Source organism: Siniperca chuatsi, linkage group LG8 (genome assembly GCF_020085105.1).
Source record: "Siniperca chuatsi isolate FFG_IHB_CAS linkage group LG8, ASM2008510v1, whole genome shotgun sequence".
Classification (NCBI taxonomy): domain Eukaryota; kingdom Metazoa; phylum Chordata; class Actinopteri; order Centrarchiformes; family Sinipercidae; genus Siniperca; species Siniperca chuatsi.
Genome location: NC_058049.1, coordinates 16125241 through 16151092, shown reverse-complemented (window position 1 = coordinate 16151092; position 25852 = coordinate 16125241). Strand labels below are relative to the sequence as shown.

Genomic DNA, 25852 nt, shown 5'->3' with positions numbered 1-25852 from the left:
TCCATGACACAATCATTGTGTCCTCCACATGGCCTAGTGGGCATGCTCAGTAATATGCCCTGACTTTGCTCTCAGGTTGGATTCAGTATTACAACCTCTGATATCATTCATATAGTGTATGTGGGCTATGCATTACTAGGTTTACTTGTGTATTGTAAATGTAGACACTATTGTAACATTGTTTATTTTTTCTTGGAAAGGTGTGACTAGTAGTACAGGTGTTTATTACACATTTAAATGATTTGTTCATTTAGCCTATAAAATGTGTCAGCAGGCCACAAGGCAGAATCCCTGGTAAGATTTATGCTTATTAAAAAATTAATTCTCTTTGCAGTGCTGAGTACTGTAGCATCAGTGGTCCATGTGCGCCATGTTGATTTTATTAGAAATATAATCCAGACTGAAGTCCTGTAGTATAGACAGTGATCTACAAATAAACTATGAATCATTGAATTTCATCATGGGCTGTCTGGGTCTGATGGGCCAGGTGGTCTTTGTGTGTGTGTGTGTGTGTGTGTGTGTGTGCGTGGTGTGTGCGTGGTGTGTGCGTGCATGCATGCTTCTATGTAAATAATGTGCATTCTACTCAGTGTCCTTATATAGAGGACATACTATTTTCTCTTGCCATACATTAGGAAAATTGAGCACACATGTCATCCTTTGTGAGCTATTATTATTATTGCAGTTTGGGGTTAACAGATGACTGCGGCTCAGTGTGTGATGGTTATTAATATTTTCAAATCAAATCATGTTTCCTACAGAATGGAAATAGGACAGGAGTTTCTGAATCCAGGGCTTAATCCTGGGATTACAAATGAGGGAATGTTCATAAGCTCTTGACTACTGTCTCTGTGGAAATGTGGGAGAAACACTAAAATACACCGAAATACACCGCAGCACACGGATGTCCCTTCTGTGTTCATGCGTGCAGTGGAACAATAGGGTCCAATTAACTTTATTTATTATCCTCAAGTCTGATGGGGAAAAAAGAGAGAAAAAGAGAAGGGAGTGATGTGGAAAGAAAATGTATTATTTATTTCTACAGTTTTTGGCCAGCCTTCTGTTGCATTTACAGTTTGTTATGACTGAAATCATTAAGTATACAAGTATGTGGTAATTTGATACCATAACAAAAAAGACATAAATGGAAGATGAAAGTCATAACTACTGGGCAAAGATTGGCAGACAATTTATCATAGAGAACCATGTTTTAATATATGAAGGACAGTTCTGACACAGTCACCACATGTCAGAACAGGCTTTACATTCAGGACATGCTCTGGTGTGCTGTCCATGGTGCTGAAATGTAATTTCCAGCTCTCTAGTTGAGTTAGGCTTTTTGGCAGCACACAGAATTATCAATATTTTGGGGGGTGACGTAATGGCTACATAAGAGGAGGCAACATTACATTTCCACAGCTGTCTGCATGTTGCCTATTTTACCACTTGGCGCCACTGTTGATCCATCAGAGACAGCGCTACTCTTTGATACTACTAGGCCCCTCCCGTTATCAGGCGACTGACATTTCCTCAGTCTTTGTTATAAAGAGAAGACGGTGAACAAACAGAATTTTCCAATCATCTTCAAAGCTCACCTCGACTGATATCTTCCATACTGCCAAAAATATCAGACTGTGATTGGAAATCATATGTATGCTTTGTTCATATTGGACGGGAAAATGGCTTCGCCTTGTAGATGGAGCTATTTCGGCATATATCTAGGGCTTTTTCTACTGGATTTTTACTGGGAAACGGTGTCTGGGCAGCTCTCCTATTCCGTCTCAGAGGAGGTAAACCCGGGGACTCCTATTGGAAATATCGCTAAGGACCTAAACCTTAATTCACAGGACTTGGAATTCCGTATGTTTCAAATTGTTTCTGGATCAAAGAGAAAATTATTCGAGGTAAATCTAAAGACTGGTGTTCTGTATGTCAGTGAGAGAATAGACAGAGAGGAGCTTTGCGCAGAGGGACTTAAATGCTCAGTAAGTGTAGAAGCCGTGATAAATAATCCTTTGAAGCTTTATCGTTTTGACGTAGACATTTTAGATGTAAATGACAATGCCCCATTGTTTACGACCAAATTGCAAAATTTGTATATCGCTGAGAATACCTTACCAGGAGTGAAATTCGCATTATCTGAAGCAACTGATGCAGATATGGGGAGAAACGGAGTCAGTACTTACAAATTAAGCCAAAATGAACATTTCTCTTTGGCAGTGCACAAAGCAGGAGACAGTGTGTCTGCTGAGTTAGTGCTGCAGAAAGCTTTGGACCGAGAGAAGCAGCCTGTGATCACCATGACACTGACCGCTGTAGACGGAGGGACTCCTCCGAAATCAGGCACCTCACAGCTCGTTGTTAATGTTTTAGATATTAATGATAACATTCCCATATTCAGCGAAACATTGTATAAGACAAAAATTCCCGAAAACACGCCACTGGGCACAAAAGTAATGGCTGTGAACGCCTCCGATGCAGATGAGGGTCTGAACGGTGAGATTGTGTATTCACTGAGAAGCAAAGATCAAGATCACGTGCTTGATGTCTTTGAAATTGAAAGTCAAACGGGTGTCATTAAGGTAAAAGGCAATGTAGACTTTGAAGAAAAAAAGGCTTTTGAGATACGTGTAGAGGCCAGTGACAAAGGCCAGCCTCCCATGTCTGCTCATTGTAAGGTGCTGGTAGAAGTGGTGGACCTAAATGACAACGCTCCTGAGATCACTGTGACGTCACTACATACCACAGTGAAAGAGGACGCTAATGTAGGCACAGTAGTTGCTCTGGTGTCAGTCCTCGATATGGATGGTGGGAAAAACGGTGATGTGAACATTCAAATTAAAAACGAGGTTCCACTCAAACTCGAAACAAACTACAAAAATTATTACTCCTTGTTAGTTGACGGACCCCTGGACAGAGAGAGTATCTCAAACTACAACATCACCATAGTAGCCGCTGATAAAGGAAGCCCGTCACTCTCCAGCACGAGTGTACTTTCTATACACGTTTCTGATGTGAATGATAACGCACCACTGTTCACAGAGCCCCTAATTAATGTCTACGTGAATGAGAACAGTCCGGTGGGAGCAATAATTAAAACAGTGACTGCAACTGATGCTGACATCAACCAGAACAGTCAGGTGAGCTATTCATTTTTACAAACTAACAGTAACTCATTGCCGTTATCTACAATGGTAAACATCAACTCAGAGACTGGAGATATAGTCAGCCTGCAGTCTTTTAACTACGAGGAGTTAAAGACGTTTCAGTTTAAAGTTCAGGCCATAGACTCTGGTGTTCCTCCGCTCAGCAGCAACGTGACTGTGAACGTTTGTATCCTGGATGAGAATGACAACAGTCCCGCGATCCTCGCGCCCTATTCGGAGCACGGCTCCGTTAACAGTGAGAGCATCCCCTATTCTGCTGAAGCGGGATACTTTGTGGCAAAGATCAGGGCTGTAGACGCAGACTCTGGATACAACGCGCTGCTGTCTTATCACCTCTCTGAGCCCAAAGGAAACAACCTCTTCCGGATCGGAACCAGCACCGGGGAGATCCGGACTAAGAGGAGGATGAGTGACAATGACCTGAAAACTCACCCCTTGGTGGTGTTGGTCTCTGATAGCGGAGAGCCCTCCCTGTCAGCTACTGTGTCTATTGATGTGGTGGTGGTCGAAAGCACAGCTGACATCCAGACTCAGTTCAGACACGTGCCCGTAAAGGAGGAGAGCTTCTCTGATTTAAACCTGTATCTGCTGATCGCCATCGTGTCGGTGTCAGTGGTCTTTCTGCTGAGCCTCATCAGTTTAATAGCTGTCAGATGCCACAGGACAGACGGCCCTTTCAGCAGGTACAGCGCCCCGATGATCACCACCCACCCTGACGGGAGCTGGTCTTACTCTAAATCTACTCAGCAGTATGACGTGTGTTTCAGCTCAGACACACTGAAGAGTGACGTAGTGGTTTTCCCCGCACCGTTTCCGCCTGTAGATGCGGAGCTGATCAGTATTAACGGAGGGGACACTTTTACCCGGACTCAGACTTTACCCAGTAAAGAAAAGGTAAGAACAGCACGTGTATAATGGCCTACACATTTAGACAGCATAGTAACATTGGCCTTGATTGCTATTCACGTGTTTCATTTTATGTACTATTTTATTCTCGGAGGCTGCTGCTGAGATCATGTGGCTCCGTGTTCCTTTTCTCTTATATATGAAATGAAATTACTTTGTGATAACTTTCCACATTGTATTTGAAAATGAGTTTTTAAAAGTGTATCAGTACATGGGCCAAAGAACTGACTGAAGTTTACATACAGTAAGCCTCTCATTCATTCTTCCGAGAGCACTGCAGTATGTGTATGTCGTTGTCCATGGTGCTGAAATAAGAGCCACGTGTGCGGTCTGGAGGGTGCAAAACTGAAATGTCATATAACCCCAAATAATGCAAATAGTCCTGGTGTTACACAACATATTCACTGGAGTTTTCTTACACTTAATATATTTATTGATACATCATGTATACCAGATTTCGCGAAATTTAAATCAGTTGTCTGTCTGGCTAATTGCATTATCTTAATTTATAGACTTAAAGAGAAATAGAGAAAGGCAGTTTTGTTTATTTGCATTTTTTAAATATATTTATCCTACTTCTGTACTAAAACATATCTGTGAATAAGTAAATAAAGGAACTGAAGAGGTTTTGGTGTTCTATGATTTGTGACTTATTGTGAGTTGTATGTTGATTTATCCGTTTTTAGTAATGAATGTAGTTATTTCAAATGACCACACGGGGACATTGTAGACCATTACATTTTGATGTTCCTCTTGGCTGCTTCAGGCTCCTCCCAGAGTCAGAGGACGATGATGTTTCTCAGGGCTTTGTTACAAAGAGACGCAGTGCAAGAATGGATTGTGTGGCCATCATTTTGTCTGTTACCACTTAAAAAGCAAGGAAACTGGATTCTGGCACGTGGCTGTTATCCTGAATTATTAGACGGGATTTTGAAGACTAAAATCCATATGCTCTGTTCGCGGTGGATAAAAACATGTCGACGTGGAGGATACGGAGCCCTTTTGGGATTCATATAGTCGTTGTTCTTTTGGATTGTTGCTGGGAAGCGGTATCTGGGCAGCTCTCTTACTCTGTATCAGAGGAGGTAAACCCGGGGACTTCTGTGGGAAATCTCGCCAAAGATTTAAATATTAATGTTCACGAATTGGAGGCACGTATGTTTCAGACTGTTAGCGGATCAAAAAAGAAATACTTCGATGTAAATCTGAAAACGGGTGTTCTTTATGTCAATGAAAGAATCGACCGCGAGGAGCTCTGTGCAAAGGCTACAACATGTACTGTCAATGTAGAAGCCGTGATCAACGATCCACTGAAGCTGTATCGTTTGGAAATTAACGTAGTCGATGTAAATGATAATGCACCATATTTCCCTGAGAATTTGCAGTCTCTGAACATTGCTGAAAGTACTGCGCCAGGAGGGAAATTTGGATTTATAGGGGCTTCGGATCTCGATGTTGGTAAGAATAGTGTTAATACATACAAGCTAAGTCCAAATGATTATTTTTCTTTAGAGGTTCACAGAGGGAGAGAGAGTGTGTCTGCGCAGCTTGTGCTTCAGAAAGCTTTAGACCGAGAAAAACAACGTACTATAAAACTTACAGTGACCGCAGTCGACGGCGGAAATCCACCCAAGTCAGGGACCTCTCAAATCATTATCAATGTTTTAGATATTAACGACAACGCTCCGGTTTTCAGCAGTTCTTTATACAAGGCACGCATTTCTGAGAACTTACCAGTAGGTAAAACTGTTATAGTTCTGAATGCAACAGACGCAGATGAGGGTTCAAATGCTGACATAGAATATTCATTGAGAAGTAAAGGACAGGATCACGTTTTAGATGTATTTGACATTGATTCGAAAACAGGTGCAATTTCAGTAAAAGGTAAAATCGACTATGAAGAAAATCCTGCGTTTGAGATTCATGCACAGGCCAGTGACAAAGGCCAGCCTCCGATGTCTGCTGATTGTAAGGTGCTGGTAGAAGTGGTGGACCTAAATGACAACGCTCCTGAGATCACTGTGACGTCACTACTAAACACGGTGAAGGAGGACGCAGAAGTAGGTACTGCTATTGCACTTGTCTCTGTACTGGACAAAGATGGTGGGAAAAACGGTGTAGTAAAAGCTGTCATTGCAAATGATGCCCCCTTTAAATTGGACACAAATTACAAAAACTATTATTCCTTAGTAGTTAATGGTCCGCTTGATAGAGAAACCCAGGCTCAGTATAATGTCACTATCGTAGCGACTGATGAAGGGACTCCACCTCTCTCCAGCACCAGCATAGTCACTGTTCATGTTTCTGATGTGAATGACAACCCGCCTCGCTTCTCGGAGCCGCTGGTTAATGTTTATGTGAAAGAAAACAGTCCAGTAGGAGCAGTTATTAAAACAGTGACTGCAATTGATGCCGATATTGATCAAAATGGTCAGGTGAGCTATTCATTTTTGCAAATTAACAGTAACTCGTTGCCGTTATCTACAATGGTGAACATCAACTCAGAGACTGGGGATATAGTCAGCCTGCAGTCTTTTAACTACGAGGAGTTAAAGACGTTTCAGTTTAAAGTTCAGGCCACAGACTCTGGTGTTCCTCCGCTCAGCAGCAACGTGACTGTGAACGTTTGTATCCTGGATGAGAATGACAACAGTCCCGCGATCCTCGCGCCCTATTCGGAGCACGGCTCCGTTAACAGTGAGAGCATCCCTATTCTGCTGAAGCGGGATACTTTGTGGCAAAGATCAGGGCTGTAGACGCAGACTCTGGATACAACGCGCTGCTGTCTTATCACCTGTCTGAGCCCAAAGGAAACAACCTCTTCCGGATCGGAACCAGCACCGGGAGATCCGGACTAAGAGGAGGATGAGTGACAATGACCTGAAAACTCACCCCTTGGTGGTGTTGGTCTCTGATAGCGGAGAACCCTCCCTGTCAGCTACTGTGTCTATTGATGTGGTGGTGGTCGAAAGCACAGCTGACATCCAGACTCAGTTCAGACACGTGCCCCTAAAGGAGGAGAGCTTCTCTGATTTAAACCTGTATCTGCTGATCGCCATCGTGTCGGTGTCAGTGGTCTTTCTGCTGAGCCTCATCAGTTTAATAGCTGTCAGATGCCACAGGACAGACGGCCCTTTCAGCAGGTACAGCGCCCCGATGATCACCACCCACCCTGACGGGAGCTGGTCTTACTCTAAATCTACTCAGCAGTATGACGTGTGTTTCAGCTCAGACACACTGAAGAGTGACGTAGTGGTTTTCCCCGCACCGTTTCCGCCTGTAGATGCGGAGCTGATCAGTATTAACGGAGGGGACACTTTTACCCGGACTCAGACTTTACCCAACAAAGACACGGTAAGAACATGATGGCATTACGTATTTAGGCATGTTATTATAAAACCCTTATGTCGAGAACTGGGTGGAAATTGATACAGTTTTACTTTGAGTAGTTTTTAAAGAGACGTGTGCTATGTCACTAGGTGACTACAAAATGTGTAATGTGCATGTCGCTAACCATGGTGCTGAACGCACGGTTCTGGTTGTGTGTTGTTTCTTATCCCCAGGACAAAGAAAAGTAAAAAAAAATGTCCTCATTAATTTTTAAAAAATAACGTTTCAGCAATTGTATGGTTCTTGCAACCCTGTCTTGTAGAAATGACATTTAAATACTGATTCATATCCTTGGCAATAATTATTTTATAATACACAATATATTTCATCATTTATGAGGAGGTGGCTCTCTTGATGAAGTCTTTGCCTTTAGATTGATTATGTTTCCCTAAAATAAATATTTATTGTGTCTGTGTTTGTGTGTCTGGCTAGTTTGGAAAGTGTGGTTTTGTTCAGTACCTTCTAAACTATCTTCCTGGAATGTGGATATTTTCAGTACCAACTTCTGTAACAACAACAGTTGACCCCATTTTTGACTCAATTTCTAAAATAATTACTAAAAAGATACACTTAGGTATAAAATATTAATTTAAAGGATCAGTATGATAATATACGAACTTATGATGACTCTCCTTGGGATATGGAGTAGCTTGGCTGAATGTTAGAGGGGAAATTAAGAATATAAGGGTCTTGCTAATAATGTAATGTCTTGATGTTGAATGCAGTTCTTCCAAGTGTCCACATGGGGACATTGTAGACCATCACATTTGAACTTCCTCTTTGGTGGCTCGGGGCTCCTCCCAGATCCCAATGAAGATGATGTTTCTCGGGCGATTGAAACAAAGAGACTTAGAGGGCGAAAGAGAACAGTGCTACGACCAATTTCTTATTGTAGTGTACTTCGTTTCGGTTTAATTTTGTTATTTGAGTGGCGTTTTTGGCCGATTCTGTCTCTATGTCTGTTCTCGATGTATGGAAGTATGAATTTGCCGAGCAGAACGAGCTCTGTGTGGATATATCTCTTCGTCGTGCTGCTGGATTGTTACTGGGAAGCGGTGTCTGGGCAGCTCTCTTACTCCGTCTCAGAGGAGGTGAATCTGGGGACTGCTGTCGGAAATCTCGTTACAGATCTGAACATCAATGTCCAGGATTTGGAGTCCCGCATGTTTCAGATCGTTGCTGGGTCAAAGAGAAAATTTTTCGAGGTAAATCTGAAGACTGGTGTCCTGTACGTTAATGAGAGAATAGATCGAGAGGAACTCTGCGGCGACGAGCCCAAATGTTCACTTAGTGTAGAGGCAGTTATTAACAATCCATTGAAACTGTACCGGATTGAAATTATCATCTTAGATGTAAATGATAATTCCCCGTCATTTCTAAGAACGTCACAGGTAATGAACATTAGTGAGAACACAGCAGCTGGGGCTAAATTCCCTCTGCATCCCGCTGACGACGCAGACGTCGGTAAAAATACTGTAAATACCTACAAGCTTAGCCAAAATGTACACTTCTCTCTCGCTACACATAAAGGAGAGAGTGTAACTCCCGAACTACTGCTTCAGAAAGTTTTAGACAGAGAAAAACAGTCGGTGATTCGACTCACACTGACTGCCATTGACGGAGGAACACCTGCTAAATCTGGCACTATGGTAATTATAGTCAATGTTTTGGACATTAACGATAACCCTCCTGTATTCAGTCAAACACTATATAAAGCGAGTGTGTATGAGAATGTAAAGATAGGCACATCGATAATAACGCTAAATGCTACTGATTTGGATGCAGGCCAAAATGGACAAGTGTTATATTCATTCAGTGAAGTAGGCCGAGGGAAACAAACAGATCTTTTTGCTATAGACGAAAAAACTGGGACTGTAACAAATAAAAAGAATATCGACTTTGAAGAGAATAATGCTTTTGAGATTCGAGTACAAGCCAGTGATGGAGGTTCTTCTCCTCTCACCTCACATACCAAATTATTGATTGAAGTTTTAGACGTCAACGACAATGCCCCTGAAATTTCAGTTACATCACTGCTAAACACCGTGAAAGAGGATGCGTCCATTGGCACCGCCATTGCACTTGTTTCAGTATTTGATAAAGACGGAGGTAAAAATGCGATGGTGCACAGTACAGTTTCCAATAATGTCCCTTTTAAACTAGAGTCAAACTATAAGAATTACTATTCGTTGGTGGTGGACGGTCCTCTTGACAGAGAGAGAGCATCTCAATACAATATCAGCATCACTGCTACTGATGAAGGCAGCCCACCTCTCTCCAGCACGAGCGTTATTAATGTGCACGTTTCAGATGTGAATGATAACAAACCTCTGTTCACAGAAAACATAATTAATGTCTATGTGAAAGAAAACAGTCCAGTAGGGGCAGTTATAAAAACGGTTTCAGCAATTGATGCCGACATCGATCAAAACGGTCAGGTGAGCTATTCATTTTTACAAATTAACAGTAACTCGTTGCCGTTATCTACAATGGTGAACATCAACTCAGAGACTGGAGATATAGTCAGCCTGCAGTCTTTTAACTACGAGGAGTTAAAGACGTTTCAGTTTAAAGTTCAGGCCATAGACTCTGGTGTTCCTCCGCTCAGCAGCAACGTGACTGTGAACGTTTGTATCCTGGATGAGAATGACAACAGTCCCGCGATCCTCGCGCCCTATTCGGAGCACGGCTCCGTTAACAGTGAGAGCATCCCCTATTCTGCTGAAGCGGGATACTTTGTGGCAAAGATCAGGGCTGTAGACGCAGACTCTGGATACAACGCGCTGCTGTCTTATCACCTCTCTGAGCCCAAAGGAAACAACCTCTTCCGGATCGGAACCAGCACCGGGGAGATCCGGACTAAGAGGAGGATGAGTGACAATGACCTGAAAACTCACCCCTTGGTGGTGTTGGTCTCTGATAGCGGAGAACCCTCCCTGTCAGCTACTGTGTCTATTGATGTGGTGGTGGTCGAAAGCACAGCTGACATCCAGACTCAGTTCAGACACGTGCCCATAAAGGAGGAGAGCTTCTCTGATTTAAACCTGTATCTGCTGATCGCCATCGTGTCGGTGTCAGTGGTCTTTCTGCTGAGCCTCATCAGTTTAATAGCTGTCAGATGCCACAGGACAGACGGCCCTTTCAGCAGGTACAGCGCCCCGATGATCACCACCCACCCTGACGGGAGCTGGTCTTACTCTAAATCTACTCAGCAGTATGACGTGTGTTTCAGCTCAGACACACTGAAGAGTGACGTAGTGGTTTTCCCCGCACCGTTTCCGCCTGTAGATGCGGAGCTGATCAGTATTAACGGAGGAGACACTTTCACCCGGACTCAGACTTTACCTAATAAAGACAAGGTAAGTAAGTATGAAAAAGCTCCATGTTCATATGATTGTACTCTCGAGAGCTGAGGCTGAAAGTATGTCCCGGCGTGTTTGTTTTTTTTATCTTATATCTGAAGTGAAATCACCTCGTAATAACTTTCCACATTGTATTTATATGTGTGTTTTTGGCTTTCGATTGGTGTTGAAATGTACAGTGGTACATGAGGCAGAGTAATGACAGTATTTGGAGTTCATAAGCCTCTCACTCTAAACAGAAAGTGTATGTCGCTGTCCATGGTGCTGAAATAAGCGCCACAGTGTGTTTGTTGATGGGGTCCGGAGAGTGCAACTCGGAAAATGTGTTTAATGGAAGAAGAGTAGTATAATTTCTTGCCACATATATTTGGATTTTTAGCTACTGATGAAAGATGTAAACCCCGTTTCATCACACTTAGGGAAGATATTTCAATAGCTTATTTCACTAATTTGCTATGCCTTTTTCGTTTTGGAAAATAGGGAAATATAGCAATTGTTATTCGCCATCGACAGTTTCAGCTTTATCTGTACCTTTACTGTGTTTTAAAGTTTCACTCGTAGCCTAATGTACATCGTGTTTTACTTTGTGTAGCTTTCTAGCCATCAGTAACAGGTTAACTTCTAGTGGTGTAGATAAAAAAGAAAAAAGTTAGAAAGAGACAGAGGAGGAAAATGAGACGGATAATTGTGTCGAATTGCGTTTATTATGATCGATTGACATAGATGACAAATTTTATTTATTATTATGAAATTGCTCTGTTTGCACAATTAGTTAGTCATTCCACTGTGGTCCGAGGTTGAATGCAGTTATTTTACATCACCACATGAGGACACTGTAGACCATGACATCTGAACGTTATTTCAGAAGGAACAAGACTCCTCCCAGAAACAGAGGATGATTATGTTTCTCTGGGCTTTGTTACAAAGAGACGCAAGGCGAGAGAGAAAAGGGTGTAAAAAAATCCATCTGGCTGATAAAAATGGGGAAAATGGATTTTTGTGGTTTCCTTTTATTATGAGTGTTTGACGGGATTGGTTGGACTTGGATTTATGCCTTTTTCGGGTTGGATATAATCATGTATTTCTCAAACAGAACGAGCCTGTTTCGGATATATCTCGTGGCCGTGCTGCTGAATTATTGCTGGGAAGCGGTGTTTGGACAGCTCTCGTATTCCGTATCAGAGGAGGTAAACCCGGGGACTTCTGTTGGAAATATCGCCAAAGATCTAAATCTCAATGTCCAGGATTTAGAGTCTCGTATGTTTCAGATTGTTAGTGGATCCAAGAGAAAATATTTCGATGTAAATCTGAAAACGGGTGTTCTATATGTCAATGAAAGAATAGACCGGGAAGAGCATTGTGCGAAGGCTATAACATGTACTGTCAATGTTGAGGCCGTGATCAACGACCCACTGAAGCTTTACCGTTTAGAGATAACTATAATAGATATAAATGACAATGCACCCGTTTTCTCTGAGCAATTGCAGTCCCTTGACATTGCTGAAAATACTTTACCAGGAGTGAAATTTGGACTGATAGAGGCATCGGATTTGGATGTTGGCAGGAACGGTGTTATCACATACAAGCTTAGTAATAATGATTATTTTTCTTTAGAAATTCACAAAGGAGGAGACAGCGTCTCAGCAGAGTTAGTGTTGAAAAAATCGTTAGACCGCGAGCTTGACTCTGTTATAAAACTCACACTGACTGCAGTAGACGGAGGAAATCCATCGAAGTCAGGAAGCTCACAAATTATTATCACCGTTTTGGATAATAACGACAACCATCCTGTGTTCAGTAGATCTTTATACAAAATTAAAATTTCTGAAAACTTGCCAACAGGGTCTACTGTGATCATTCTGAATGCAACAGACGCAGATGAGGGTGTAAACAGTGAAGTAGAATACTCTTTGAGAAGAAAAGGTCAGGATCAAGTTCTAGATTTATTTCAGATTGATAGAAACACCGGCGTAATTTCAGTAAAAGGTAAAATCGACTATGAAGAAAATCCTGCGTTTGAGATTCATGCACAGGCCAGTGACAAAGGCCAGCCTCCCATGTCTGCTCATTGTAAGGTGCTGGTAGAAGTGGTGGACCTAAATGACAACGCTCCTGAGATCACTGTGACGTCACTACTAAACACGGTGAAGGAGGACGCAGAAGTAGGTACTGCTATTGCACTTGTCTCTGTACTGGACAAAGATGGTGGGAAAAACGGTGTAGTAAAAGCTGTCATTGCAAATGATGCCCCCTTTAAATTGGACACAAATTACAAAAACTATTATTCCTTAGTAGTTAATGGTCCGCTTGATAGAGAAACCCAGGCTCAGTATAATGTCACTATCGTAGCGACTGATGAAGGGACTCCACCTCTCTCCAGCACCAGCATAGTCACTGTTCATGTTTCTGATGTGAATGACAACCCGCCTCGCTTCTCGGAGCCGCTGGTTAATGTTTATGTGAAAGAAAACAGTCCAGTAGGAGCAGTTATTAAAACAGTGACTGCAATTGATGCCGATATTGATCAAAATGGTCAGGTGAGCTATTCATTTTTGCAAATTAACAGTAACTCGTTGCCGTTATCTACAATGGTGAACATCAACTCAGAGACAGGAGATATAGTCAGCCTGCAGTCTTTTAACTACGAGGAGTTAAAGACGTTTCAGTTTAACGTTCAGGCCACAGACTCTGGTGTTCCTCCGCTCAGCAGCAACGTGACTGTGAACGTTTGTATCCTGGATGAGAATGACAACAGTCCCGCGATCCTCGCGCCCTATTCGGAGCACGGCTCCGTTAACAGTGAGAGCATCCCCTATTCTGCTGAAGCGGGATACTTTGTGGCAAAGATCAGGGCTGTAGACGCAGACTCTGGATACAACGCGCTGCTGTCTTATCACCTGTCTGAGCCCAAAGGAAACAACCTCTTCCGGATCGGAACCAGCACCGGGGAGATCCGGACTAAGAGGAGAATGAGTGACAATGACCTGAAAACTCACCCCTTGGTGGTGTTGGTCTCTGATAGCGGAGAACCCTCCCTGTCAGCTACTGTGTCTATTGATGTGGTGGTGGTCGAAAGCACAGCTGACATCCAGACTCAGTTCAGACACGTGCCCCTAAAGGAGGAGAGCTTCTCTGATTTAAACCTGTATCTGCTGATCGCCATCGTGTCGGTGTCAGTGGTCTTTCTGCTGAGCCTCATCAGTTTAATAGCTGTCAGATGCCACAGGACAGACGGCCCTTTCAGCAGGTACAGCGCCCCGATGATCACCACCCACCCTGACGGGAGCTGGTCTTACTCTAAATCTACTCAGCAGTATGACGTGTGTTTCAGCTCAGACACACTGAAGAGTGACGTAGTGGTTTTCCCCGCACCGTTTCCGCCTGTAGATGCGGAGCTGATCAGTATTAACGGAGGGGACACTTTTACCCGGACTCAGACTTTACCCAACAAAGACACGGTAAGAACATGATGGCATTACGTATTTAGGCATGTTATTATAAAACCCTTATGTCGAGAACTGGGTGGAAATTGATACAGTTTTACTTTGAGTAGTTTTTAAAGAGACGTGTGCTATGTCACTAGGTGACTACAAAATGTGTAATGTGCATGTCGCTAACCATGGTGCTGAACGCACGGTTCTGGTTGTGTGTTGTTTCTTATCCCCAGGACAAAGAAAAGTAAAAAAAAATGTCCTCATTAATTTTTAAAAAATAACGTTTCAGCAATTGTATGGTTCTTGCAACCCTGTCTTGTAGAAATGACATTTAAATACTGATTCATATCCTTGGCAATAATTATTTTATAATACACAATATATTTCATCATTTATGAGGAGGTGGCTCTCTTGATGAAGTCTTTGCCTTTAGATTGATTATGTTTCCCTAAAATAAATATTTATTGTGTCTGTGTTTGTGTGTCTGGCTAGTTTGGAAAGTGTGGTTTTGTTCAGTACCTTCTAAACTATCTTCCTGGAATGTGGATATTTTCAGTACCAACTTCTGTAACAACAACAGTTGACCCCATTTTTGACTCAATTTCTAAAATAATTACTAAAAAGATACACTTAGGTATAAAATATTAATTTAAAGGATCAGTATGATAATATACGAACTTATGATGACTCTCCTTGGGATATGGAGTAGCTTGGCTGAATGTTAGAGGGGAAATTAAGAATATAAGGGTCTTGCTAATAATGTAATGTCTTGATGTTGAATGCAGTTCTTCCAAGTGTCCAGATGGGGACATTGTAGACCATCACATTTGAACTTCCTCTTTGGTGGCTCGGGGCTCCTCCCAGATCCCAATGAAGATGATGTTTCTCGGGCGATTGAAACAAAGAGACTTAGAGGGCGAAAGAGAACAGTGCTACGACCAATTTCTTATTGTAGTGTACTTCGTTTTTCGGTTTAATTTTGTTATTTGAGTGGCGTTTTTGGCCGATTCTGTCTCTATGTCTGTTCTCGATGTATGGAAGTATGAATTTGCCGAGCAGAACGAGCTCTGTGTGGATATATCTCTTCGTCGTGCTGCTGGATTGTTACTGGGAAGCGGTGTCTGGGCAGCTCTCTTACTCCGTCTCAGAGGAGGTGAATCTGGGGACTGTTGTCGGAAATCTCGTTACAGATCTGAACATCAATGTCCAGGATTTGGAGTCCCGCATGTTTCAGATCGTTGCTGGGTCAAAGAGAACATTTTTCGAGGTAAATCTGAAGACTGGTGTCCTGTACGTTAATGAGAGAATAGATCGAGAGGAACTCTGCGGCGACGAGCCCAAATGTTCACTTAGTGTAGAAGCAGTTATTAACAATCCATTGAAACTGTACCGGATTGAAATTATCATCTTAGATGTAAATGATAATTCCCCGTCATTTCTCAGCACGTCACAGGTAATCGACATTACTGAGAACACAGCAGCTGGGGCTAAATTCCCATTGCATCCTGCTGAAGACGCAGACGTCGGTAAAAATACTGTAAATACCTACAAGCTTAGCCAAAATGAACACTTCTCTCTCGCTACACATAAAGGAGAGAGTGTAACTCCCGAACTACTGCTTCAGAAAGTTTTAGACAGAGAAAAACAGTCTGTGATTCGACTCAAACTGACTGCCATTGACGGAGGAACACCTGCTAAATCTGGCACTATGGTAATTATAGTCAATGTTTTGGACATTAACGATAACCCTCCTGTATTCAGTCAAACACTATATAAAGCGAGTGTGTATGAGAATGTAAAGATAGGCACATCGATAATAACGCTAAATGCTACTGATTTAGATGCAGGCCAAAATGGACAAGTGTTATATTCATTCAGTGAAGTAGGCCGAGGGAAACAAACAGATCTTTTTGCTATAGACGAAAAAACTGGGACTGTAACAAATAAAAAGAATATCGACTTTGAAGAGAATAATGCTTTTGAGATTCGAGTACAAGCCAGTGATGGAGCAGTTTTTCCAATGACTTCACATACCAAATTATTGATTGAAGTTTTAGACGTCAACGACAATGCCCCTGAAATTTCAGTTACATCACTGCTAAACACCGTGAAGGAGGATGCGTCCATTGGCACCGCCATTGCACTTGTTTCAGTATTTGATAGAGACGGAGGTAAAAATGCGATGGTGCACAGTACAGTTTCCAATAATGTCCCTTTTAAACTAGAGTCAAACTATAAGAATTACTATTCGTTGGTGGTGGACGGTCCTCTTGACAGAGAGAGAGCATCTCAATACAATATCAGCATCACTGCTACTGATGAAGGCAGCCCACCTCTCTCCAGCACGAGCGTTATTAATGTGCACGTTTCAGATGTGAATGATAACAAACCTCTGTTCACAGAAAACATAATTAATGTCTACGTGAAAGAAAACAGTCCAGTAGGGGCAGTTATAAAAACGGTTTCAGCAATTGATGCCGACATCGATCAAAACGGTCAGGTGAGCTATTCATTTTTACAAACTAACAGTAACTCGTTGCCGTTATCTACAATGGTGAACATCAACTCAGAGACTGGAGATATAGTCAGCCTGCAGTCTTTTAACTACGAGGAGTTAAAGACGTTTCAGTTTAAAGTTCAGGCCATAGACTCTGGTGTTCCTCCGCTCAGCAGCAACGTGACTGTGAACGTTTGTATCCTGGATGAGAATGACAACAGTCCCGCGATCCTCGCGCCCTATTCGGAGCACGGCTCCGTTAACAGTGAGAGCATCCCCTATTCTGCTGAAGCGGGATACTTTGTGGCAAAGATCAGGGCTGTAGACGCAGACTCTGGATACAACGCGCTGCTGTCTTATCACCTCTCTGAGCCCAAAGGAAACAACCTCTTCCGGATCGGAACCAGCACCGGGGAGATCCGGACTAAGAGGAGAATGAGTGACAATGACCTGAAAATTCACCCCTTGGTGGTGTTGGTCTCTGATAGCGGAGAACCCTCCCTGTCAGCTACTGTGTCTATTGATGTGGCGGTGGTCGAAAGCACAGCTGACATCCAGACTCAGTTCAGACACGTGCCCATAAAGGAGGAGAGCTTCTCTGATTTAAACCTGTATCTGCTGATCGCCATCGTGTCGGTGTCAGTGGTCTTTCTGCTGAGCCTCATCAGTTTAATAGCTGTCAGATGCCACAGGACAGACGGCCCTTTCAGCAGGTACAGCGCCCCGATGATCACCACCCACCCTGACGGGAGCTGGTCTTACTCTAAATCTACTCAGCAGTATGACGTGTGTTTCAGCTCAGACACACTGAAGAGTGACGTAGTGGTTTTCCCCGCACCGTTTCCGCCTGTAGATGCGGAGCTGATCAGTATTAACGGAGGGGACTTTTTCACCAAAACTCAGACTTTACCTAATAAAGACAAGGTAAGAACAGCACGTTTATAATGGCCTACACATTTAGACAACATAGTAACATTGGCCTTGATTGCTATTCACGTATGTAGTCGTTCGTTAGTTTTTCCTTTCTTCTTTATCTGCATCTTTGGGTATGTTTTTACACATATAAAACGTGTTGTGGGAAATGATTTCGTTCATTTACTCCTGCTAAATCCTTTGACGTTTTGCTTCTGTCATCGTCTACATCTTTTAAGTCAGTCTTTTCCGTTCAAATGCATCAGTCGCTATCCATGGTGCTGTACACGAGAACGCTGACCCGATAAAAAGATTGTGTTAATGTTTTACTGTTTTTTATTCATACAAATAAAATGTTAAGTTCATACTTGTTGACCTTAGTTGACAATAATATTGCCTTGATTTTTTTTTTACTCATATTTTTTCGCAAAGTTGGCAAGTGTCACGTACATCTTTTGTTCGTTGACAATGGCACTGATAGATAGAGTTCCTTCTTAATGGCTGATTAGTTTGCCGTGTTGGCGTGCTGTATTTTTTCATAGTCCATTCTTTTGTTGTTATATAAGAGACTCATTTTCAAGTGACTTTCTAATTATTATGAGGTATACTCCTTGTTTTTCTGCCAATTCCCCGTTTGCTCTAATGGCCTTTTGTTTGAGCATATCAACAACGACCCTTTGAGATTTTCTGTTTTTACGCCATTTCATTTATGGCATAAGGATTGTTTGCCGAGATTACATTTCAATCAAAGACATAAACATGCCAATCACAAACAGATGTGTTGACCCTCATTTTGAAATACATAAAACCTTGCATATTACCAGATAATACGACCAGTTAATATTTTTCTAAGAAAGCAACCTGATATTTCCTGGATTTATGTTCGTTAAAAAATGGCCAATTTTGTGCTGAGCATCAAAGAGAGATGGTTTGAGTAATGCAATACTGTTTTCCCTTGGATTGTAATGTAATTAGGCCTTAAGGCCATACGGGGGCACTGTAGACCATAACTCAGAGACGATTTTTTTTAAATCCTGAGGCCCCTCCCAGATTAAGAGCGTGATGATGTCTCGTTGGGCTTTGACACAAAGAGACGCAGAAGCACAGAGAGAAAGCTGGGGCATCATCTGCAGTGTGGACAAATTAGAAGAAAAAGGAACACAGTTTCTGAAAATACTCGACATCCATTAGACTTGTTTCTATGTTGGTTTCACGTCGGGTTGGATTATGTCATCAATTAACAGGAGTCCCGTGGTGGCATACGTGTTATTTGCATTGCTGGACTGTTACTGGGAAGCAGTGTCCGGGCAGCTCTCCTACTCCATATCAGAAGAGGTGAATCCGGGGACTTCTGTAGGAAATATAGCCAAGGATCTAAACCTCAATGTCGATGATCTGGAGTCTCGTATGTTTCAAATTGTTACCGGATCAAACAGAAAATTTTTCGAGGTAAATCTAAAGACTGGTGTTCTCTTTGTCAATGATAGAATAGACAGAGAGGAGCTCTGTGCGAAGTCAAAGAAATGCACAGTGAGCGTAGAGGCTGTGATAAATGGCCCATTGAAGCTTTATCGTTTAGACGTAAATATTCTAGATGTAAATGACAATCATCCATCTTTCAGTACTAATTCGCAAAGTATTGAAATAGCCGAAAGCACACTACCTGGAACTAAATTTCTTGTGTTGTCTGCCTATGATGCCGATGTAGGAAAAAATGGTATCAGTACGTACAAGCTAAATCAAAATGACCATTTTTCGTTATCAGTGAACAAAGGAGAGAGTGTGTCTGCTGAGCTGGTTCTCCAGAAACCTTTAGACCGAGAAAAACAGCCTGTAATTAAACTTATGTTGACTGCTGTAGACGGAGGGACACCTCCAAAATCCGGAACATCACAAATAATAATTAATGTCTTAGACGTTAATGACAATGTCCCAATATTTACCAAACCACTGTATAAAACAAGTATTACTGAAAATGCACCGCTTGGTACATCAGTATTAACAGTAACGGCAACAGACGCTGATGACGGTCCAAACGGCCAGATTTCATTTTCACTGGGCAGCAAAGATCAAGACCATGTTTTGGAAATATTCCAAATTGATGAGCACACAGGTTTATTAACAGTTAAGGGAAAAATTGACTTTGAAGAGCACCCGGCTTTTGAAATCCGTGTGCAAGCTAGTGACAAAGGCTCTCCTCCAATGGCAGCACAGTGCAAAATACTAATAGAGGTGGTGGATTTAAATGATAATACTCCTGAAATATATGTAACATCTTTAATTAACAGAGTGAAAGAGGATGCAAAAACAGGTACTGCTGTTGCCCTTGTGTCAGTCCTGGATAGAGATGGAGGTAAAAATGGAGTAGTTCATTGTGATATTAAAGATGGCAGCCCCTTTAAATTGGAAACAAATTATAAAAACTATTACTCTTTGGTAGTAGACGGACAGCTGGACAGAGAGAGTGCTTCACATTATAATGTCACCATCACCGCTACAGATGATGGAATACCAGCTCTCACGAGCACCAGCGATCTTACAGTTTATATTTCCGATGTCAATGACAACTCGCCTAGTTTTTCAGACACTATGGTCAATGTTTATTTAAAAGAGAACAGTCCGGTTGGAGCTGTTCTCAAAGTAGTATCTGCAGTTGATGCAGACATTGATCAAAATGCCCAGGTGAGATATTCAATTGTCGAAACTAACAGTAACTCATTGCCGTTATCTACAATGGTGAACATCAACTCAGAGACAGGAGATATAGTCAGTCTGCAGTCTTTTAACTACGAGGAGTTAAAGACGTTTCAGTTTAAAGTTCAGGCCACAGACTCTGGTGTTCCTCCGCTCAGCAGCAACGTGACTGTGAACGTTTGTATCCTGGATGAGAATGACAACAGTCCCGCGATCCTCGCGCCCTATTCGGAGCACGGCTCCGTTAACAGTGAGAGCATCCCCTATTCTGCTGAAGCGGGATACTTTGTGGCAAAGATCAGGGCTGTAGACGCAGACTCTGGATACAACGCGCTGCTGTCTTATCACCTCTCTGAGCCCAAAGGAAACAACCTCTTCCGGATCGGAACCAGCACCGGGGAGATCCGGACTAAGAGGAGGATGAGTGACAATGACCTGAAAACTCACCCCTTGGTGGTGTTGGTCTCTGATAACGGAGAGCCCTCCCTGTCAGCTACTGTGTCTATTGATGTGGTGGTGGTCGAAAGCACAGCTGACATCCAGACTCAGTTCAGACACGTGCCCATAAAGGAGGAGAGCTTCTCTGATTTAAACCTGTATCTGCTGATCGCCATCGTGTCGGTGTCAGTGGTCTTTCTGCTGAGCCTCATCAGTTTAATAGCTGTCAGATGCCACAGGACAGACGGCCCTTTCAGCAGGTACAGCGCCCCGATGATCACCACCCACCCTGACGGGAGCTGGTCTTACTCTAAGTCTACTCAGCAGTATGACGTGTGTTTCAGCTCAGACACACTGAAGAGTGACGTAGTGGTTTTCCCCGCACCGTTTCCGCCTGTAGATGCGGAGCTGATCAGTATTAACGGAGGGGACACTTTCACCAAAACTCAGACTTTACCTAACAAAGACAAGGTAAGAACATAGTTACATTAAGTACTAATTACTGCACTGTTTCTATGTTGAGAATTGGAGCCGACATGCTGCAGTTTTACTTGTGTTATTTTAAAGGGCTTCGTGTTACAGTACGTCGCTGACAAGTAAATGACATTTGAACTACTGTTTGAGTTAAAATAGAAATTACATAAACTATAAGTTGAGTAGGTTGATATCTAATAAACTGTAGCCTACTGTGCATTTGCCGTTGGTTTTCTCATCTCAATCATTGTTGACCCATTCGGTATTTTAGTGTGCGGGTCACTATGCATGGTGTTGTGGGCAAGTATTTATTTATGAGCACATTTAAACATATCTTATGCAACGTTGAACCCTACAATATATTAAACATGTCATCATTCGTTTTCAAAGTATCTGTGTAGATAAAATATTTGCCGTCATTTAGCTCTGCAGTTTAAAAAAAGGCTGGGTATTTGAGATTGGAGATTTTAATAAAGACAAGGACAGAGCATCCACTAATAAGGCATATTATTACACTGCATGTCAGGAACAGGTGCAACGAAATGCAGTTTTTATTTGTGGCATTTTCAAAGGGCTTTTGTCACGTATAGGTGACGAAAAAATGGCAGTTAAACTGACTTGACGTTTGAATAAGTAATACAATTGTTGGGATAGACTGATAAAGGCATCCTTTGTGTTTCTGGATTTCAAATTCAGAGTAATTTTTCCTGCAAATTCGGCAGTTTCGAAGGGGATGTCGCTATCCATGGTGCTGAACGCAAGTTTGTGTTTGTGTGGTCCCTATACTCTTCATCAGGCACATGGAGAAGCACATTGATTAATAACAGGGGAAAAAACAGTTACCTTTATAAACCAGTTTCATGTATATTTACACATAAGTGAATCCTCTCTTGAATCATTCCTAGGAAAGACATCCATGTCTGTGTAGTCCTGAAAAAACTAGTGTCTGTGTGTGTGCGGGAGGAGGGTATTTGTTTGTGTATTTGGTGTGCTCTATTTTTCTGAATTGTGTATTTATATTTTCAGAAGCTTTTTTCTGTTTCCAAAAAAGCTGACTAATTAGAGAGTACTTCAATCGTTTCTTTTAATTCTATCTTAGTTTCGAGAAGAACCAAAATTGCTGAAAAACAATAGATAATGGAATAAAAAGGCGGAGTCATATTGACCGTAAATTTACTTGAGATTTGGCTAAAGGTTTAAGGAGACATTAATTAGGGGGTCGTTGTAATATTGTTACGTGTTTGATGTAGAATGCAGTTCTTCCAAGTGTCCACATGAGGACATTGTAGACCATCACATTTGAACTTCCTCTTTGGTGGCTCGGGGCTCCTCCCAGATTCAGAGGAGGATGATGTTTCTCAGGCGATTGAAACAAAGAGACGGAGAGGGTGAAAGAGAACAATGTGACGGCGATTTAACTATGGTAGTTTAAATCCGTATCGTGTAATAGACTATTAAGCTTTACTTCTATATTTCTGTGACGTTATTGAACGAATCTTTATGTATGTCTGTTCTCAATCTATTGAATTATGAATTTGCCGAGCAGAACGAGCTCTGTGTGGATATATCTCTTCGTCGTGCTGCTGGATTGTTACTGGGAAGCGGTGTCTGGGCAGCTCTCTTACTCCGTCTCAGAGGAGGTGAATCTGGGGACTGTTGTCGGAAATCTCGCTAAAGATCTGAACATCAATGTCCAGGATTTGGAGTCCCGCATGTTTCAGATCGTTGCTGGATCAAAGAGAAAATATTTCGAGGTAAATCTAAAGACTGGTGTCCTGTACGTTAATGAGAGAATAGATCGAGAGGAACTCTGCGGCGACGAGCCCAAATGTTCACTTGGTGTAGAAGCAGTTATTAACAATCCATTGAAACTGTACCGGATTGAAATTATCATCTTAGATGTAAATGATAATTCCCCGTCATTTCTAAGCACGTCGCAGGTAATCAACATTACTGAGAACACAGCAGCTGGGGCTAAATTCCCATTGCAACGAGCTCACGACGCAGACGTCGGTAAAAATACTGTAAATACCTACAAGCTTAGCCAAAATGAACACTTCTCTCTCGCTACACATAAAGGAGAGAGCGTTACCGCTGAACTACTGCTTCAGAAAGTTTTAGACAGAGAAAAACAGTCTGTGATTCGACTCACACTGACTGCCATTGACGGAGGAACACCTGCTAAATCTGGCACTATGGTAATTATAGTCAATGTTTTGGACATTAACGATAACCCTCCTGTATTCAGTCAAACACTATATAAAGCGAGTGTGTATGAGAATGTAAAGATAGGCGCATCGATAATAACGCTAAATGCTACTGATTTAGATGCAGGCCCAAATGGACAAATATTGTACTCCTTTAGTAAAATAGACCATGTGACCAAAACTGATATTTTTGCTATAGACGAAAAAACTGGGACTGTAACAAATAAAAAGAATATCGACTTTGAAGAGAATAATGCTTTTGAGATTCGAGTACAAGCCAGTGATGGAGCAGTTTTTCCAATGACTTCACATGCCAAATTATTGATTGAAGTTTTAGACGTCAACGACAATGCCCCTGAAATTTCAGTTACATCACTGCTAAACACCGTGAAGGAGGATGCGTCCATTGGCACCGCCATTGCACTTGTTTCAGTATTTGATAGAGACGGAGGTAAAAATGCGATGGTGCACAGTACAGTTTCCAATAATGTCCCTTTTAAACTAGAGTCAAACTATAAGAATTACTATTCGTTGGTGGTGGACGGTCCTCTTGACAGAGAGAGAGCATCTCAATACAATATCAGCATCACTGCTACTGATGAAGGCAGCCCACCTCTCTCCAGCACGAGCGTTATTAATGTGCACGTCTCAGATGTCAATGATAACAAACCTCTGTTCACAGAAAACATAATTAATGTCTACGTGAAAGAAAACAGTCCAGTAGGGGCAGTTATAAAAACGGTTTCAGCAATTGATGCCGACATCGATCAAAACGGTCAGGTGAGCTATTCATTTTTACAAACTAACAGTAACTCGTTGCCGTTATCTACAATGGTGAACATCAACTCAGAGACAGGAGATATAGTCAGCCTGCAGTCTTTTAACTACGAGGAGTTAAAGACGTTTCAGTTTAAAGTTCAGGCCACAGACTCTGGTGTCCCTCCGCTCAGCAGCAACGTGACTGTGAACGTTTGTATCCTGGATGAGAATGACAACAGTCCCGCGATCCTCGCGCCCTATTCGGAGCACGGCTCCGTTAACAGTGAGAGCATCCCCTATTCTGCTGAAGCGGGATACTTTGTGGCAAAGATCAGGGCTGTAGACGCAGACTCTGGATACAACGCGCTGCTGTCTTATCACCTCTCTGAGCCCAAAGGAAACAACCTCTTCCGGATCGGAACCAGCACCGGGAGATCCGGACTAAGAGGAGGATGAGTGACAATGACCTGAAAACTCACCCCTTGGTGGTGTTGGTCTCTGATAGCGGAGAACCCTCCCTGTCAGCTACTGTGTCTATTGATGTGGTGGTGGTCGAAAGCACAGCTGACATCCAGACTCAGTTCAGACACGTGCCCATAAAGGAGGAGAGCTTCTCTGATTTAAACCTGTATCTGCTGATCGCCATCGTGTCGGTGTCAGTGGTCTTTCTGCTGAGCCTCATCAGTTTAATAGCTGTCAGATGCCACAGGACAGACGGCCCTTTCAGCAGGTACAGCGCCCCGATGATCACCACCCACCCTGACGGGAGCTGGTCTTACTCTAAGTCTACTCAGCAGTATGACGTGTGTTTCAGCTCAGACACACTGAAGAGTGACGTAGTGGTTTTCCCCGCACCGTTTCCGCCTGTAGATGCGGAGCTGATCAGTATTAACGGAGGGGACACTTTCACCAAAACTCAGACTTTACCTAATAAAGACAAGGTAAGAGAATAGTTACATTAAGTGTTTGTTGCACTTTTTATGAGTTGAGATTTACTGACGACTTGGTGCAGTTTTATTTACGTTATTTTAAAAAGACCTGTGTGCTATGTAGCGGTCAAGAAACCGTCATGGCATTTACATGGACTCTCCTTTTCAGTTAACACGGAATTCATATTAAGTAGAAGTAATCGAGGTATTTGAGTTTGTAGTTTGATATTGTAGACTGTAGCTTGTTGTTCGTTTGTTGATGTTTTTTAAATGTCGGTTATTTTTGGCTTCTGATTCACATTCTCTGTGTTGGTCGCTATCCGCGGTGCTGAACGCAACTTTTTAAACTTGCTTGCAGTTCCCAGAACATGATTCAAAACTAAACGTTGCTGAAGTGCACATTTTGTAAAAATACGATTACACTTATTTGGCAACAACAGTTGATAAGATTTTACAGATTTCTTAATTCCTCTTCAAGTAAAGAGTTTTTATTTAATCTTTGCAATTACTTTGCTCTTCAGCTAAAAAAAGCCAGTGTATTTCTGTATTTACCACTCCAAATAACTCACTCTCACTGCTGGTAAGAACACTCCAGTCACATAACGTGAATTTTAATAATAATAAGTGGGCTGACCTTTCCTGTTTAATATTTACCTTTAGATTTATTCAATTGCATAATGTTT

At 42.2% G+C, this 25852-nt stretch overlaps 2 protein-coding genes and 1 pseudogene across 2 annotated transcripts; all 3 read left to right on the top strand.

The window, feature by feature from the left end:
- Nucleotides 1-9952: 9952 nt before the first annotated feature.
- Nucleotides 9953-14295, top strand: LOC122880753 (protocadherin alpha-7-like). The gene is made up of 2 exons (XM_044206181.1): nucleotides 9953-10822; nucleotides 12859-14295. The coding sequence occupies exons 1-2, from the start codon at nucleotides 9953-9955 to the stop codon at nucleotides 14293-14295; spliced, it is 2307 nt and encodes a 768-aa protein (XP_044062116.1).
- A 4830-nt stretch (nucleotides 14296-19125) lies between these two features.
- LOC122880045 (protocadherin alpha-3-like) lies at nucleotides 19126-21414 on the top strand. The gene has a single exon (XM_044204763.1). It carries the CDS (start codon nucleotides 19514-19516, stop codon nucleotides 21281-21283), a length of 1770 nt encoding a protein of 589 aa, XP_044060698.1. The 5' UTR covers nucleotides 19126-19513; the 3' UTR covers nucleotides 21284-21414.
- A 1238-nt stretch (nucleotides 21415-22652) lies between these two features.
- On the top strand, nucleotides 22653-25193 carry LOC122880034 (annotated as a pseudogene).
- Nucleotides 25194-25852: the final 659 nt, after the last annotated feature.